We start from the raw sequence: 17,060 nt of genomic DNA on the forward strand, positions 1-17,060 counted from the left end.
TGTGACAACCCTCCCACTCTCTTGGGGCCTGTCTTGCTCGGATCACGCCCATTTTCGAACTCGACCTTCATTTTATGTCAACTACACACCTGTATAATTTTGTGACTGCATCTTGCATGGTTTTGATGCTACGTGCGCTGAGCAGTGTTGGGCTCGTTACTTAACATGTCATATATTACTCGTTACTCTTTTTCAAAAGTAATATTATGACTTTACTTATTACTCCCTGCCAACAGTAATTCGTTACACTACTCGTTATATTACTTTTCCGTTACACCCCACAAAATTGGTAGGCGTCCTTTCTCATCAAGATTCAGACAGCTTCTGTTTTTAATAACGCAGTTGCAAAATCTGGAACAGGGGCAAACAGGTAGACCCAAACAAAATGTTGGCAAGACGAAAAAGAGGCAAACAAGTGCCAACGTATTCTATAAATACGCAATGTACATGTTTGCATAACAAGTTTGTGTCACAAATAGCCCTGCAAAATTAACCTGAGTCAGCACTTAGCGCTGTGCCATGCGCTGGACAAAGTAATGCAGTCACTTGAAGTTACTTGGATTAGTAAGTGTAATATTATTACTGTTTTGGAAATTGTAATCTGTTACACTACTCATTACGGGGGGAAAGCGCCCAACACCGGTCACAATGGCCACATTTTGCCATGATGACACACACAGACTCACAAGGTGAAAAGAATACCAGTCCCGCTGTCGCAGCTGGAAATAACTAGACAACACAAACTACATTAAACAAATGAACAGAACAAAAGTGGAGGGAGTGACTGAATGGTCTGAAGGTCTTAAGCCCAATGAGTGCACCAGGCCCAGGTGCACCCTCAGCCGAATGACCCCAACACCAGGCTCCTGCAAGACAGGACCAGGACTTTTACATGTTTTATTACAGAAAGTGAAATCTATGACCAAAATAGTCATACATTCTGTCATTGTGTTACTTATGGTTGGAATTCTAGTGAAAATAAATAATCTCCCTTTTTGCTGGGGACCCCCCCTCAAGGACCCATGGAGGTCCCCAGACCCCACTTTGAGAACCCCTGGCCAATCAATATCAGTGAGTCAACCCCTGATCAGTGACAGTGTGACAGTATTTCATTCTAATAGACAGTTGTGGAAAAGTTTTTGCACTTGAAACAACTTTTGCCTCTCCCAAACTCTGACTCTACTGTGAACTGGCATTACTTTTGATACCCAGTATATATTCATATATGTATATCTTCATGAATAATAGTCAAGAAAATTGTACTGCATGTTCTGTCGTTCTTTCTTTCTTGAAAAAAAAGGGACTGATATTATTTGTAATTGAACAACTTAGCACCTGGTGTAGCTGCACAGTGCAAGTTTTTCAGGGGAACGTGCTTGTCTGCAATCAACATAAATAAATTCAGAAATTCTTGTAAAGCCGGTTCCAGATCTCCCTGCTTGACCGGTTCATATTTTCACCTTCTTCAACAATTATTTCACTTCTTCATTTGGCATAAACATGTGACATAGCATGACCAATGTATGTAATGCGACGCAATTCTTTTTGAATATCTTCCTGCAGGTATATCAGAGGAATACATCACACCCATGTTCAACTTCTACAAAAGCATCGGTGACCTCCACATGATGCCAGAGGAACAGGCTCTCCTCACCGCCATAACCATCCTGACCCCAGGTGAGCCAGGTCAAAACACTTTTCACTGATGCATCACACAGATCTATGTTTCCTAAATCAACATGTAGAATCTTTGATGATACCCTAAATCAGTGCTCAATGTGGGGTCCGTGGACCAGCGGGGGTCCTTGAGGAGGGGCTTCCAGGGGGTCCCTAGCAAATTGATCAATTCTTAAACTTCAGCATTTTTTAATTCACCTGAAGCTGCAACAATTAGAGAATGTAGAAGAATTACTATTTTGATCATAGTTTCACTGTTAGCTATCTACCTACAATACAGATAGTCATGGAATTCTGGACAAAATTGACTAACAATAAAAAAAGATTATCTGACTTCAGTCCGAGAGACACATTCTCATCAAATGGGGGGGTCCATGGCCCTAATATGGACTAAATTAGGGGTCCTTGATATGAAAATGATTGAGAATCACTACCCTAAATAAGTGATTTATCATCACTGATTGAGTCAGATGTCCATATAAACAGGCAATCAAGCCTCAGATGGCTACCTGTAATCCGATTCTCACTTTACATATGCATCTGGGCCTTGCAGTAGAGAGCTCTCTCATGCAGCGTTTTCCTTGACTGCTGTTGGCCCTGCTCCCCATGTACTGTAGATCGGGCTTATGTAAAGAACCAGCAGGCTGTGGAGAGGCTTCAGGAGCCCATGCTGGACATGCTGAGGAAGCTGTGCGTCCTGCAGCATCCCCACGAGCCGCAGCACTTTGCCCGTCTGCTGGGCCGTCTGACAGAGCTAAGAACACTCAACCACTACCATGCGGAGATGCTCTCGTCCTGGAGGATGAGCGACCGCAAATTCACCCCGCTGCTCTGTGAGATCTGGGACGTGCAGTGACAAAAGCAGGAGACAAGCAGGATGGTAACATGAACATTTCAACTTGCAGGATAAAGTCATGGTCCAGCTACAGTGCATATTTATATTGGATCACCTGGGGCTTTAGGACGAGGAGTAGCCTACATGTAATGACTTTGTTAAACCCCTGCACTAAACTGCCTGACTTCAATAACAGTGAAATGATAACAATAAGTCATTGTTCATGTATTGACTCAGTGGCTTTAAGTATGTTTGACTAAATATTGCCTCTGTTTATTCTATACTTGTCCTGGCTCACATCATCATGTCTGTTTACTACCAAACTGTCTCACTGTAGAGACATTTGAAACACTTTATTTGCTATGGCAGAGTTCTCAACACAAGGAAACTGCTTTAGAGACTGAGATTCGAATAGTCTCTTCATGCGTACATCATAAGAATTCTTGAAAGCCCAGCATGATAGTCGAATACTGTACAAACACTGGAACCAATTCAGTATGGTTGTCTTAACGATTTGTAGTATTTAAATTATGCATGGGTTAATTTGTTTTTGTTTTTATTTCTAAAATGTAAGTGCTACTTTGCTGTACTGTAAATACACATACAGTAAGTGGAATTTTCTGGCAAAATAATAATAATAGGAAAATAATTTGAAGTGGCTCGAAGTTTAAATGTATTTTAATTCCCATTATTACATGGTACTTAAGGTAACATTTGCCCTGGGGTCGATATCCAGATGTAAGTATACCTCAACAGTAGTATGCATAACACTTTGGAAAAACTGTTCAAACTATTAGTCCTGGTATCCAGCCCATATGAATCGCAGCTTTCAGAACTCTTAGAATTTGCATGACGATTCATAATCATCATCATCTGCATAAATCATCTCATGACTCGCCATGCTGAAAACTGTGATTCATAAGGTCTGGATACCATATCAAATTATCTGAAGAACAGGACATGTACATCTGGAAAATTATGTTCCTTGTTCCTCATTATTGTTGATGACATTCTATTATCTCAATAAACTAAACTGTACAAACTATATACTGAAATGACATAAATGACTCCATACTGAAATGTTATTGTCTGAGGTTTTCCCTAAGAAATGATACTTCCCTGGTGTATTCAAGTGTATAGCCTGCAGCAACAAATGTTCAAAATTGTTCTGTATTTCATATTTGAATCCCCTTTGCTTAAGTTTTGTTGAAGTGGCACAAAATTACACTTATGGAAGTTATGCAGTCCTCTTGGTGTGTGTATGTGTGTGTGTGTGTGTGTGTGTGTGTGTGTGTGTGTGTGTGTGTGTGTGTGTGTGTGTGTGTGTGTGTGTGTGTGTGTGTGTGTGTGTGTGTGTGTGTGTGTTGGGGGGGGGGGGGGGTGTTCAGTGGAGTAGCTTCTACACTTTCTTGTAGGAAATTGTACGGAAACCAAACCTAGCATTATGGGAAAAGTGTTGAATCCAGATGTAACTCTAAAAGAAGAAGAAAAAATAAAGACAATGTATGTATATTAATGCATAAAAACATATTACAGTCATTAATTCAAACGTTTATTACTTTATTTAGACTAACCTGAAATGACACTCAACATAAAAACAACTATATCGTATAAAGTTTTCATACATGCAACATTAAACATAGTTGTAATCATAATGTCTCTCTAAGTCTCATGTTATCACAACTGACAATAGGTAAACTATACATTATTTACACAATAGTCCCCATGCCATGCAAGAAACCAATCTTTCAAACACAAACCTGCTCATAGATTTATTGAATCTTCCAATAAACCCCAAATATAAAGAATTTTTAAAGGAAATGTATCTGTCAACGAAAACCAAATCATATTCATCAACAATTTTTATATATAAACACAAATATTCCATTTCATCCATTTTGTGATTTCTTACAAATAATTGCACTTTTAAGAGGAAAAATAACTATTTTTCATACTGATTGCTCCATGCTGTCGAAACAGTCTCACACCGCCATCTTGTGGAGTAACTTGGCAACATACATTATCCAGTGTGCACTGACAGAAAATAGGGAAAGGAATGAATTTAGTTGCATTATTCAAGACATTTTGTTTGTGTTTAATCCACACAGAAAGAACCTACACATTTTCTACAAAACCAATGAATATGTGGCGTTACTATGTTGTTTCTTCCCCCCCAACATAGCACAATGGAGGGAGGGTTCAGCAGTTCAGAAGTGAGTTCAGTCCTGGGTGGGGACAGCTGTCGGTGCTACTGCTTCAGGATACACCATGAAACCGGAAAAGGTAGTGTACCTGCCCTGGTTGCTGTACACGGCGTAGCGCTCATCCTGCTGGCTGTACAGCCACACGCTGTCGCCCTGATGCAGGGACAGGAGCAGACTCTGACTCTGCATCTCGCGCCGCTTCGAAGTGTCCTCATCAAACACCATGGCCTGCACCTCGCCACGGCCCGTCATCAGCTTCACAGACACGGCCTTACGAGGGTGCTTCCCCACGGTGAAGGCAAAGTAGTAGGCCCCGGGGAAGTGGCAGGTGAACACCCCCGAGCTTTTGTTGAAGTGGCCCCCGATGTTCACGTATTCCACGTCAAAGTTCAGCGGCTGCTTGTCCTGCTGCTTGCTGCTCTGCCCCAGGGCCGTGGATGTCCGTGCCACTGAGAAGGCAGAGCGCGGCTGCTCTGCGGCTTGGCCGCCCGTCCGGTCACCCTGTGGGGGGCAGTTGGGGTAAGACAGGCCTGGGAGGGACAGGTGGTTGCTGATGTAGCTGGTTGAGGAAATGTCAGGATAGACAAGGTAACCAGAGAAGGTGACGTAAGGGCCGACGTTGCTGTAGAGAGCGTACTGAGGAGTCTGCTGTAAGAGCAGCCACACCGTGTCCATGGCCTTCAGGCTGATCATGATACTTTGGCTTTGAACTTTCCTTCCTTTCTTGCGGTAGTCGTCATACGCGATGGCTTGCACCTCCTCCCCATTCTTTACCAGTAGGACAGACAGCATCTTCTTGGGAAATTTCCCCATGGAGTAGGAGAAGTAGTAGGCCCCGGGGATGCGGCAGCGGAAGTGACCGGTGTCTGGATTGAAATCGCCTCCCACGTTGACCAGCAGCCTGTTGAAGGTCAGCGCCTTCTGGCCGCCTCCCACCACACTGTTGCTGCGAGTGGCGGAGAAGGCAGAGCGGAGGCCCATCGTCACCGGGGGGACCTGTAGAGGCATGACTGACCCCAAGCAGGTGATCATGCCAAATAAACATGCCAGGAAGCAGCGTCTGCTCCACTGAGCGGCCTCACCTGAAAAGAACCAAAAGAAATGACAGTGTAAATATGAAAACAGACTGAAAGACACAGTACCACTTTCATACCAACAAGCAGGGTCGGACCAGGGTGAGGCTATTGACCCATGTTCAACCCTTCTTTTGTCAATTGACAACCTGGGAGAGATGCTTAGCAATTAGCATCATAGGCTATTAACAAATAGCAACCCGGGTGGGGCTATTCACATGGAAATAAACCCTTGTTCGACCCTGGTCTGACGTGGATCGCCAACCCAGTCGGGCATCCCGGGTGGTTAACTCTTTCTTACCCAAAATCAACCTGGGAAATTGTGGGAATAACCCTGGTTGGACCCTTGGTGTGAAAGGGGAGGTGCTATCAATATCAAAGTAAGGTATCAATTGATTGAGCCTTGTGTGTATCAGAGTAAGATTAATCCATAATGCCAGTGTGTGATAGGCTAACTGAAATACTGATGAGGAAATCTGGCTGAGCCCTGTCGGGATAGGTCAAATCAAACAGTCAGTGCAACCTCTAATTCAGCTGATGTTGTCTGTTCTCTCTGTGCACTGAGAGAAGGGACTAGATTAGCTGCTGGTTCATCTGTTCCTGTGTCTGCGAACAATGGGAAATTTTGGAGGGTCGGTGCAGTGGGGCAGGGCAGTGGCTAGGAACTCAATTCATCTCAGTAAAGAATGCTAAATTATACCACAGGTTAACCATTACACTTAAAACATGTGAGTTGTTTTTTGGCTCGATTGTGCACAGTGCACACATTGGTGAGATTGGACTGTTAATATTAGAAATACATTCTTTGTCATTTCCCAAGGCACATGATTTGTTTCAATTAATAAAATTCTTTAATATTAACTTCACACACACACACACACACACACACACACACACACACACACACACACACACACACACACACACACACACACACACACACACACACACACACACACACACACACACACACACACACACATTAGGGTAAGAGTTGCAAGATGGGTGAGAGTCTTCGGAAAGACTTTTGACTTTATCTGGTTTAAACAAAATTACTAAAGAAGCCATAATCTTTTTTCAATTAGGAGATAGGAAATATACATGAGCAGTAATTACAGGCGTGGATTTTACACCTAGTTGTTTCCCCCTGGCCTGTTGCCTGTAATATACATAGGCTATTTTACAAAACTAATGGTGATATTTAGTGCTTAACTGAGTTATTCAAATAATTTGTCTAAGCAGCATCAAAGTTATGATTAGTAGATGAGTGAGTTGGCAAAAAAAAGGTTAATATAGTCACTCTCACCTTCTGAGTAAAATAAACAAGGGACATTTTTTTTTAACAATGTAGCATAACATCTCCTTATTGATGAGAATGATTTACTCAAATGTGACAAACATGCTAAATCAAACTTAAAAGGCATTAGATGGATCAGATATGATCACGCTGCAAAATTCACAACAACCTCTATCATTGTCCTGTGACCACACAAAAAACATTATTCCTGCCTAGGAAAAAATGAAATAGATCTAATTCCTTATTCACTCTGTTAGTCACTCACTTCTGTTGCTATGCACAGAATTTGTGCAGACGGGCTTGACCCAGAAGGAAAAATGAAAAGCTACCTGCTCGGCTGTGTCGGTGCAGCGATTGCATGGCTGTAGTCAGCTGGACAACTCCCTAGTCAGCTTTTCGTAAAGTTCCTGTGACTTTGCTGTGCTGCTGATGTCCACCTAACCAGCCTGACACCCACCGGGTAGATGCTTTTTGTCCAAAGACATAATGTCAGGAGGAGGAGCTCCCCCCATCACACACACACACACACACACACACACACACACACACACACACACACACACACACACACACACACACACACACACACACACACACACACACACACACACACACACACACACACACACACACACACACACACACACACACACTACAGCTTCCATTCAGCATCCAAGAAAATGCAGCTGTATTGTATAGCACTATTGGTCTGTAGAGGTGTTAAGTCTAATCTGTGCTGTGTTTTGTCTGAAATGGGTAGATCCGGTACAGAATGTCCCCATCTGGAACTTTAGAGAAACTTTCAATCAACCACTCAATTGAGCAGGGCCTTGACAAAATGCATGTAGAGAGTCACAGTGTGTGAAATAGCCAAATACACTGACATGATTATGTCAACAGCCTTTGCAACTCCTGAACTGTGTACTCTTCAGCACAGCGGTATACTGCAAGTTGCAACCAAGTGTTATGGATTGTAATGTGAACAATCACACACACACACACACACACACACACACACACACACACACACACACACACACACACACACACGCACGCACGCACGCACACACACACACACACACACACACACACACACACACACACACACACACACACACACAAATAATTACATGTACAGTACAAATAATTACAATACTGTACAGTACAGTACAGTACAGTACAGTACAGTGTAGGCTACTGTCAGATTGTAGGCAAGATAGAGATAGAAAATAGAATAGAACATAATAGAATATAATACAATAGAACAGTAGCCTATAGAATAGAATAGAATAGAATAGAATAGAATAGAATAGAATAGAATAGAATATAAGAGAAGAGAAGAGAATAGAATATAAGAGAATAGGCAGAGGCGTGGGAAATGTTGCTTTCCATAATATTAAGGTAGATGTATTTGGTAGGGCTTCATCTATGTTAATTTTGTGAGTGTGAGCTCGGTCCCCTACATTCCAGACCTTCCATCTACTGTCATGACGCAAAGGACCGGAAGACGTGTGTGCTGTCAATGCCAACGAAAGAGAAGAAGCATTGAGTCACAGCTAACCCCGCATTTAAGACAAGATGACAGGACTGCCCCGCAGGATCCTTAAGGTAATTATTTCACACTTAACAGAGAAGCAAATGGGACTTGTTATTATGTGTTGAAACATGACATACCCAGTATAAACTGCAGATGCTTAGCTGTAGCACGCTGTTAGCAGTTTGTCTGCTGGTAACGTTAGCCAGCTCGCTAGTTTGCGCTAGCTAAAGTTACTTCCGTTTCGTCCCTGTTCCTCATAGCTACACCGAAAAAGGGTGGGATAAAAATAAACCAGTGCTTTGTAAAGATGGCGGAGAAATGTGGCGTGTACCGGGTGTTATTTTCCAAATGTACTTGTCAAGCACAATATTGGCTGTTTATTTCGGCTGCTTTTCTCGGTGAATGGCTAGCTAACAGCTAGCTATGCTAGCCTGACAGCCTAGTTAGTTTCGACTGATGCAAACAGGAACCCTCATTCAGCTAGCATGCTAACGTTAGCTAGCCAGGATACTCCCTAGCGTTAGCGTTTTAGTATTGTACTTTTCAGCGGATAGGTCCGATATGTGTGCATCTTGTTGCCTTTTGCATTGATATCCTTTACATGTAAATGTTTAACGTTGGTTGTGAAAGTTCGTACCGAAACGGTGTAAACAAACAGCGCTAGCAAGCAACGTTACCCAACAAAGCAACATTGAGGAAACGCTTGCTACTTGGCCAGCAAATAGTATCAATGCAGACTTTGCCGCAAGGCCTTGGCTTTGTGGGCCAGCCGTAGCAAGTAACGTTAGCCAGCTAAGTTCAGCCATACTATAACATTAGACATTATTGGGACCATTGACTGGGACTGGTCGTTGGCTTGGAAGGCTGAGGAAGATGAGGGGATGATGTCTTGGAGCATGCTGCGACTCCCTCACAGCGCAGTGGCCTTGGCGCTTGACAGAGTGTAGCTGATGTCCGCCCTTTGCTTTACAATTTCTCAAATTCATGATAGTTTCTGTTTGTAGTTGACAGAAAAGGAATGCTGCGTTCCCCACCACCCAAAAATCAATTGATCATATTATAACTCAAATATCTTCTTCATATATAGCATCATCAGAATCCGCTTTATTGACCAGTTATGTAGACAAGGAATTTGGCTCGTTGATCTCAGTGTACACTGAAGGAAAAAGGTATGCATAATCTAAAATACACAAACAGGAATAGTGAGTTCACAGAAGTACATAAAACAACTAACTGCTATTTATTTACAATATATATACAATATGTGTGATGTAGAGTGACCGTTATACATATGTATAAGAACAAAATAAAATGAACAGCATACGCTTATTACGCAAACTACTTAGTTACTTGTCTCTTCAACCACAGCTGGGTAAATTAAATAACTATTGTCAGGAGTGGAAGCCGTATTTCAATACAGCCACAGAAACGGGCTATAAACTGTGTTAGCTTAATTGTAGCTGCTCAGAGGGATTCAGGTTGTTTTGTGCAATTTGTGCATTAATAGATGCTAATATGCACATTCTTCTCTGATTCCATGACAACAATCTATAGTTTAGACATTTGGTATTTTCATTTCTCTTGTGTTTTAGTAGTAGCAATAGTAATGTGACTTAATTGAAAGCCATGTTACTTCCTCGGAACCTAATCAATGGCATACTATGCATCATTATATAGTATACTATAATACAATAAATGTATTTGTAGATATGATTTTTTCCAGTGTGTTGAATAAGTTTATGGTATCTTGCAGTTACCTTTTGTTGAGTTTGAAAGAAATAGGCCCTACAATATGAGTTTGATCAAGAAAGTATTGAGTTTTATGAAGAAAGTAAAGTATTATATTAACTGACAATGTGGTTTGCAGCACAGGTGGATGAGCAATCAGACCACAGAGCGGTCAGATTGGCATTGGTGGGAAAAGGTGGGAGGGCTGGGAACAGTAGTCAGTGGATGGAGCCTCTGAGCCCTTGAGCGTGCTACAGAGACCGGGAGCCCCTCTCCCGTCTGTGTTTTCACTGCATGGTTTTGTCTGTGGGTTATCTGAAACATTTCAGGAATCTCGCTCCCCCAGTTACATTCAAGGGGGAAAAGAATTAAAAACAACAGTGGCGACTGTTAGCCATCTTTTTTTTGTTTTGGGAGGGGGGGACTCTTCTTTAAATGCATAAATCAGTTTATATCTGTGATAGTCAATATCTAACTGTGACGCTTAATATAAGAAAGATTCTAACAGGTTTTGTGCTAGGTCTGACTGGTGCATTTTCACTGTTATTGGATTGCAGTATATTCAACACACGACATGCACAAGATAGGTCTAATAGATTAATTAATAGATTAATTATCTAATCAATAGAGGTACAGTACCTCCCAATGTTGCGGGCGAGCTATAGGCGTTATTATATAGCTTACTGCTGTTGACGTCGTAGGGTGTAAAGTGACGTCTTGCATGGCACTGGCCTGGGCATGAGTGTGGTTTCCTTGTTAAAGGTGTCTCTCAGGTGTGTCACTCAGTCTGCCTCATGCATACCTCAGGCCATATCAGATACCTGCTCCTCTTGCCACAGTGAAGGTGTGTGTTTCTGCAGGTCACTCACTTGGCTGTCACCATGAGCTGGAAGAAGCCATGCTGCAGTGGTTGATGGGAATGGAAGTAATAGTCTCCTGTGGTGTGGTGTCTGGCCCAGTGTCACCTCTAAGCCAGTTACACACTGCAGAGAGAGAGAGTTTTCACATATTCAGCTTTGCCCCCACCATTGCAGTCAAAGCCACCCTCCCCTCCATGTAAAAGGATAAAAGCCAAGCAGGCTCCAATCCACCTCCTGGCAACCAGTCTCTATTGTTAGCAAAATAATGACTCATAACTATTTGGAGCCCAAAGGCGTAGGCCGGAGCGCCCAGATTTTTCCTGTCAAATTAATAATTATGTTACAATACATTAAATCGAATGCATTTTGAATAAGGTATATAGGTCACTTAAATAACTTCTGCCTGTATTAGAAAGTGCCTATCTCTTGCGTCTGTGAGATCAGAAGTAATGTACCTTAGGCAGCTCAGTCTACACCTTTCTTGGACCCGAGTTTGGTTTGCCATCAGTCAGTGGGAAAATGTTTAGGGTTATCTCTCAAATCACAATAATCAATCACAGTTGGCGTGTAATGATAGGGTTGTAACCTTAATTAACCTTACACAGTAGAGTTAAACAAATATATGACCAAAGATATGCTGTTTGTGTGCTATCGTAATGTAAAATGTGTAGTATTATACTATGTATATGATGTATGTGTAACCTATGTGTATACTTTGAGACATGCCTGTGATAAGGGGCTATAAACATAACTGAACTGAATGATAGGTCTAATTTTTGCAATAGCTTCACACTAGTAAGGAACATGGTGGGCTAAATACCAGCTGTGGTAAATTAGATGTATTCTGCTCCACTGTCCAATCAGCTGCCTTATTGTACTTGATCCTCTTCCGCTTGATTGATAGGTCTACTTACTGTAGACAGAATAGCCTAAATCAAAACTGGCCCATATTCTGTTATTGAGAAAATTTGAACAGCTTAGGGAAAATGACCAAGTTCGTTATTAGCATATTACTATATTATTAGGAACTGAATTAGCCTGCTAATAATTTACTTATTTTACTGTTGAGAATTGGCAGGATTTTGCTGCTGGCTCTAGCACAACCAAAGTAAACACATTAATTTCCTGGCACTATAGTACCAACGTGATGAAAAATACTTAACGTTCTCTCGCCATGCATTCACCATGCGGTTTCAGCACAATATAATGATATCTGCATTTATAACCCCTTTTCTGTTTTCTTGTGTTACCAGGAGACTCAGCGTTTGATTGCAGAGCCTGTCCCAGGCATCAGAGCAGAGCCAGATGAGGGGAACGCTCGCTACTTCCATGTGGTCATTGCTGGACCTCAGGACTCTCCTTTTGAGGGGGGCACATTTAAACTTGAACTCTTTCTCCCAGAAGAATACCCCATGGCAGCTCCTAAAGTACGCTTCATGACCAAAATATATCATCCCAATGTAGACAAGTTGGGAAGAATATGTCTAGACATTTTGAAAGGTACGTGAGCGCGATGTCAGGCCATTGATTGATGCTTGGAGAACATTGTGTTTTGGGCACATAATGACTTTTTTGTTACATCATGTTTGTCACACAATTGACAGAAAGGGCATCTTTTCCCATGCAGCCTTAACTGCCACAGTGCATGGACTCTGTCTTTGGTCTGTTGGATCAGGCATGTTACTGTAGCAGGGAAGCCTTTGTATTGTTTCCTTGCTCTGTGATTGAAGTGAGAGATTTGACAACTTAATCTCGCTCAAAAGATCAAGGGCCTTTTAGATTAGACTTGTGACCTCTCACATCACTGCTACATCCAGCATCCTGCATGTTCAGCACGGCCCTGCTGCTGAACATGGAGAACCATGCATTCTCTCGTTCCTCTTTTTTCCCTTCCCTGTGTTGTCTGTTCACCCTATCTTACGCCCGGTGCAGGTTCCTTTTTTCTTTTAATGACCACTGGGTCACTGAAACACGTCCTTTGATGTACTAACCCAGTGGTAATTAAAAGAGAAAAAAAAGATTTTGAGTGCTAGAAATGAGTTATCACAAAGCTTGCCCATGCAACAGCAGTATGGATTATACCAGACATGTACCCTATTGGGAATACATCAACACTGTATTGTCTGCTAGAAGAGCTATAACCAGCTGATACTGCGCTATAGCAGCTGTTAAGCGAACGTCAACGATCAGGTGACGTTATCTTATCCGATTTTTATTCCTCCTCATAAAAAGCGCTCCAGGCAGCGCTTTTTCCATTTAAAAAAAAATTCTATATGTGAACAGGCCCTTAAGGCTTTTGCACATCAAATCCATATTTTTCGTCCAAAATTGTCGCACATTTAAAAATAAATATGACCTCATGTTGTGTGACTCACGTTTACACACTGACCCAGAAACTTTCAGCCATCAACATTTTTGGGACAGGTTAGATTTTCTAACTGTGTTTTTCACATCAATCAATTGCCTTTTGCGAGCTGTTTGACCCATCTGTGTTTTCGGATGACGGGTTAAAATGTGCAAAGACCTTTACCTTCCCTCTGCTATGTTTTATTTTATTTAATCCTTTCTGGTTTTCAGATAAATGGTCTCCAGCACTGCAGATTCGTACAGTGCTGCTATCAATCCAGGCGTTACTAAGTGCGCCCAACCCTGATGATCCCCTAGCAAATGATGTTGCAGAGAAGTGGAAGACCAATGAAGCTGAAGCCATAGAGACAGGTGAGAGTTGTGATTGGCTGGTTTGGGGATACCACTCCCCGTCCTCCTGCCTCCCTCCTGTTATTAAAGGAAAAATACATCCCAAAATACTCCACTTAAAAAACAAAACAAGACAAGCTACTGACAATGTACCAAACGCAGACAGTGTGATTTTTCCAGTGCAGCTACAATGGAGTGTAGTAGCAGAAAAAGAAAATGCATAATCTAAATTTAACTAAAGCATCAACAGTAAATGGCAAGTTTTGGTGTTAGTCCCTCCGTATCACAGAGCTTTTCTCTCTAGACTCAACATATTGCAGCAGTGCTCAACAGAGATGCGTTTTGAGTACAGTGTGTGTGTTTTCAACTGGAAAAACTGCATTGACCTGATTTGAATGCAACACGTCCAGGCACATTATTACAGTTACAAACACTCATCACAAAATATCTCACAGAGTGAAGATATAACAAGTGTAAGGGTATCCGAGGGTGGAGTTTTACTTTAAGTCACTCTTGCCTCCTGCTTACCTGCTAGGTATGCCGTGTCTCCCCTAGAATTGTTTTGACATATTGGCGAGGTCGGCTTTGGTCAGAGGGCGCAGCAGACGGCAATTTATATTTGCTCGGTATATTCAAGACTTAAAACAAACTGAGCACAATGCATTTGTTGCATAACAATAATAACAAGCTGTGTAACCTATGCCTTTTCCAAAACTAGGACTAGTAGTTATACATAATGAGCATAACATCGTACTGTAGCATATTTGTTATAGCCTCTCTGATGGAGGTCTATAGGTTCCTCTAAAGTTTAAACGGTACAAGGGAGGCTATGTCCATTCCACGTTTGTCCCTAAAGCACCACTTATTTATTGGACTTTTTACACCTGCCGAGGTTGAGACTTAAAATGAAAATCTCTCAAACACTGGAAATGCTATGGTCTCATCCTTCTGTGATCCCCCCACCCCCCAAATATTTAGGCTTTAAAGGCTTGCCTTTTCAGAATTCTAAAAAACGATGATTGTAAATTAATTTTTGCAGTTTTCTCACTGCAACGTACCTGCAACTTGCAGTACAATGTACAAAGAGTACAGTGTGCTACAGCGCACTGATAGACGGATGTGAAAGTCTCTCCCTCTCCTTCTATTTTCCATCCAGCATCAAAATGTGTAAAGTAATTTCATACATACAATAACTGACATACCTTAAGAACAACAGTAGGAGGCGCACTGAGACATGTCATAGATAGTCTGTACATGGATGAACTGAAAGCATTCATTGGGCAGTAAAGCACTTGTGTATTTCCATGGAATATCCAAACATGAATATCGACAGCTACTCGACATAAACAGACATTCTTTCAGACAAACCATGTCAAAGAGCCGCTTCAGAGAAAGCAGGTGAAAGTGTTGACTGTCGGTCTGAGGAATATAGGAGAGGAGAGAGAGACAGGTGCTCATCGCTCAGCGTCGCATTCAGTTAGGAGGACACGGTGTGATGGCAGTGGGCGTGGCACTCGCATTGTGTGCAAGTTTCCCAGGCAGCGACACAGAAGTTGACTCACATTTCAGAACAGCGCACAGAGGCTCCCATACGCAAATTATTATTGGTTTCCGAATTAATGGATAATTGGTTATTATTTTAGTAAGACTTTTATCTTTAAGCCATGGATAATCAGTAAATTATCATGTTATAGTTGATCTTTGTCTGACCCCTCCTGTCATTTTCATGGGAGTTTTCCTTGTTCTCACTGAGGGTCTTAAGGTTTTGGGGTGGGCGGTGGTATGTCATTTTCATCTACTGTTTTAGAATATGGCTGTCTCGTGATGCCCTTTGAGGCTACAACTGTGACTCATGTTTCCGATATTCTTGTGTTTGTTTGTGCTCTGCAGCCAAGTCATGGACCATGCTATATGCTAGAAACAATATTGACGTCTAGAGCGGCGTAACAAGTGGAGAAACAAATGGAAGTCAAGTGTGAACACAACTCCTCATGTTCTGCCAAGGCCTCTTCCTACTTCATTTGCATTTAAAGGACACAGTCGTAAAAAAATATATATATATATATTATAAAACAAGCATTAAGGAATATATTGTAAAGGAGAAAAGAAAACTGCTGACAATTGGTGATTTAAATGCACACTATAAAAATGAAAATAAAAATGACTTGTTGTCTTTGTCCTAAGTCACTACTGTTCAAATGCATGGGCAGAGGTTTTAGATCTACTCTCGCCTGGCTTTCTTTGTCCATTGATTTTGGGAGGCTTTTGCCAACCTCTGCTTTAACAAGCGCGCTTAGGAGAGAGACACAAATGGGTGTCATGTGTATATCCCACTTTTTTTTGGGGGGGGGGGGGGGGGGGGGGTTGACCGGGAGAAAAGAGTAGCTGGAGCTGGTCAATGCGGTATCGTTTTTACTTTTCTATTCCTAACTTTGTTTTCTCGTGTCGCTGTTTCTTAAAAGCAGCTAACTGCTAGCCCCGTCGTAGACACACACACCTGAAGGCAGAGCATGAATTCATCCTGTGTGTACAGAGCCCAGCAACAATCATAGCCCTGCTCTTTTTATTTCAATCACACCTGACTTGAACGTTAAATACAAAATAATTATGTGACTAAAAATGAAACTGAGCCTGCCGCCACTATCACATTTTAACATTAGCAACCACTGTCAGTAGACCCTAACGTAGGCTTGTGACCGCTGTGGGGCTAAGATAAAGAGAGGGGGGTGGGGGGTGTATGTGTGGAAGGAACAGAACCTTTCCTCAGTTAGGGTATCGTATATACGTTTTGTTTTCATATCCGGTCTTCTATATTTGGATCTTTCCTGCTATTGCCCTACTAAATACTCTCTGCTTTTTCCTGTTTGTCATCACAATCTAATGCTCAATGGTTTCCTTCCTCCCCATGGCATTTATTTCAAGAAATAAGGGTTGCATTTGAGTTGTCAGTTGTTTGATGTCGGGTAGGGGTGGGGTCAAGGGAACATGGTGTCAGAGGAGATGCTGGGTGGGGTCAAGGGAACGGGTGATAGAGGAGATGCTGGGAGGGGTGGGGTCAAGGGAACGGGTGATAGAGGAGATGCTGGGTAGGGGTGGGGTCAAGGGAACGGGTGATAGAGTTGATGCTGGGAGGGGTGGGGTCAAGGGAACGG

The 17,060-nt window shown here is 42.1% G+C and overlaps 3 protein-coding genes across 3 annotated transcripts in view; 2 read left to right on the plus strand and 1 right to left on the minus strand.

The window, feature by feature from the left end:
- Positions 1–2,533, plus strand: part of nr1h4 (nuclear receptor subfamily 1, group H, member 4) — a gene marked incomplete at both ends in the record, with an annotated part of 15,181 nt that extends 12,648 nt beyond the window's left edge. The window contains 2 exons of the mRNA XM_083655160.1: positions 1,564–1,677; positions 2,295–2,533. Of these exons, the coding sequence (XP_083511286.1) occupies positions 1,564–1,677; positions 2,295–2,533 (353 nt within the window). The remainder of the gene's footprint in view (positions 1–1,563; positions 1,678–2,294) is intronic.
- A 2,198-nt stretch (positions 2,534–4,731) lies between these two features.
- c1qtnf13 (C1q and TNF related 13) lies at positions 4,732–5,909 on the minus strand (the record flags this gene model as incomplete). Its single annotated transcript, XM_083654728.1, has 2 exons — positions 4,732–5,798; positions 5,906–5,909. The coding sequence occupies 2 exons, from the start codon at positions 5,907–5,909 to the stop codon at positions 4,732–4,734; spliced, it is 1,071 nt and encodes a 356-aa protein (XP_083510854.1).
- Positions 5,910–8,583: 2,674 nt separating this feature from the next.
- ube2na (ubiquitin-conjugating enzyme E2Na) lies at positions 8,584–16,236 on the plus strand. The gene is made up of 4 exons (XM_083655167.1): positions 8,584–8,694; positions 12,465–12,711; positions 13,789–13,929; positions 15,799–16,236. The coding sequence occupies exons 1-4, from the start codon at positions 8,665–8,667 to the stop codon at positions 15,843–15,845; spliced, it is 465 nt and encodes a 154-aa protein (XP_083511293.1). The 5' UTR covers positions 8,584–8,664; the 3' UTR covers positions 15,846–16,236.
- Positions 16,237–17,060: the final 824 nt, after the last annotated feature.

This window comes from Poromitra crassiceps, assembly GCF_964638095.1.
Source record: "Poromitra crassiceps genome assembly, chromosome: 18".
NCBI lineage: Eukaryota > Metazoa > Chordata > Actinopteri > Beryciformes > Melamphaidae > Poromitra > Poromitra crassiceps.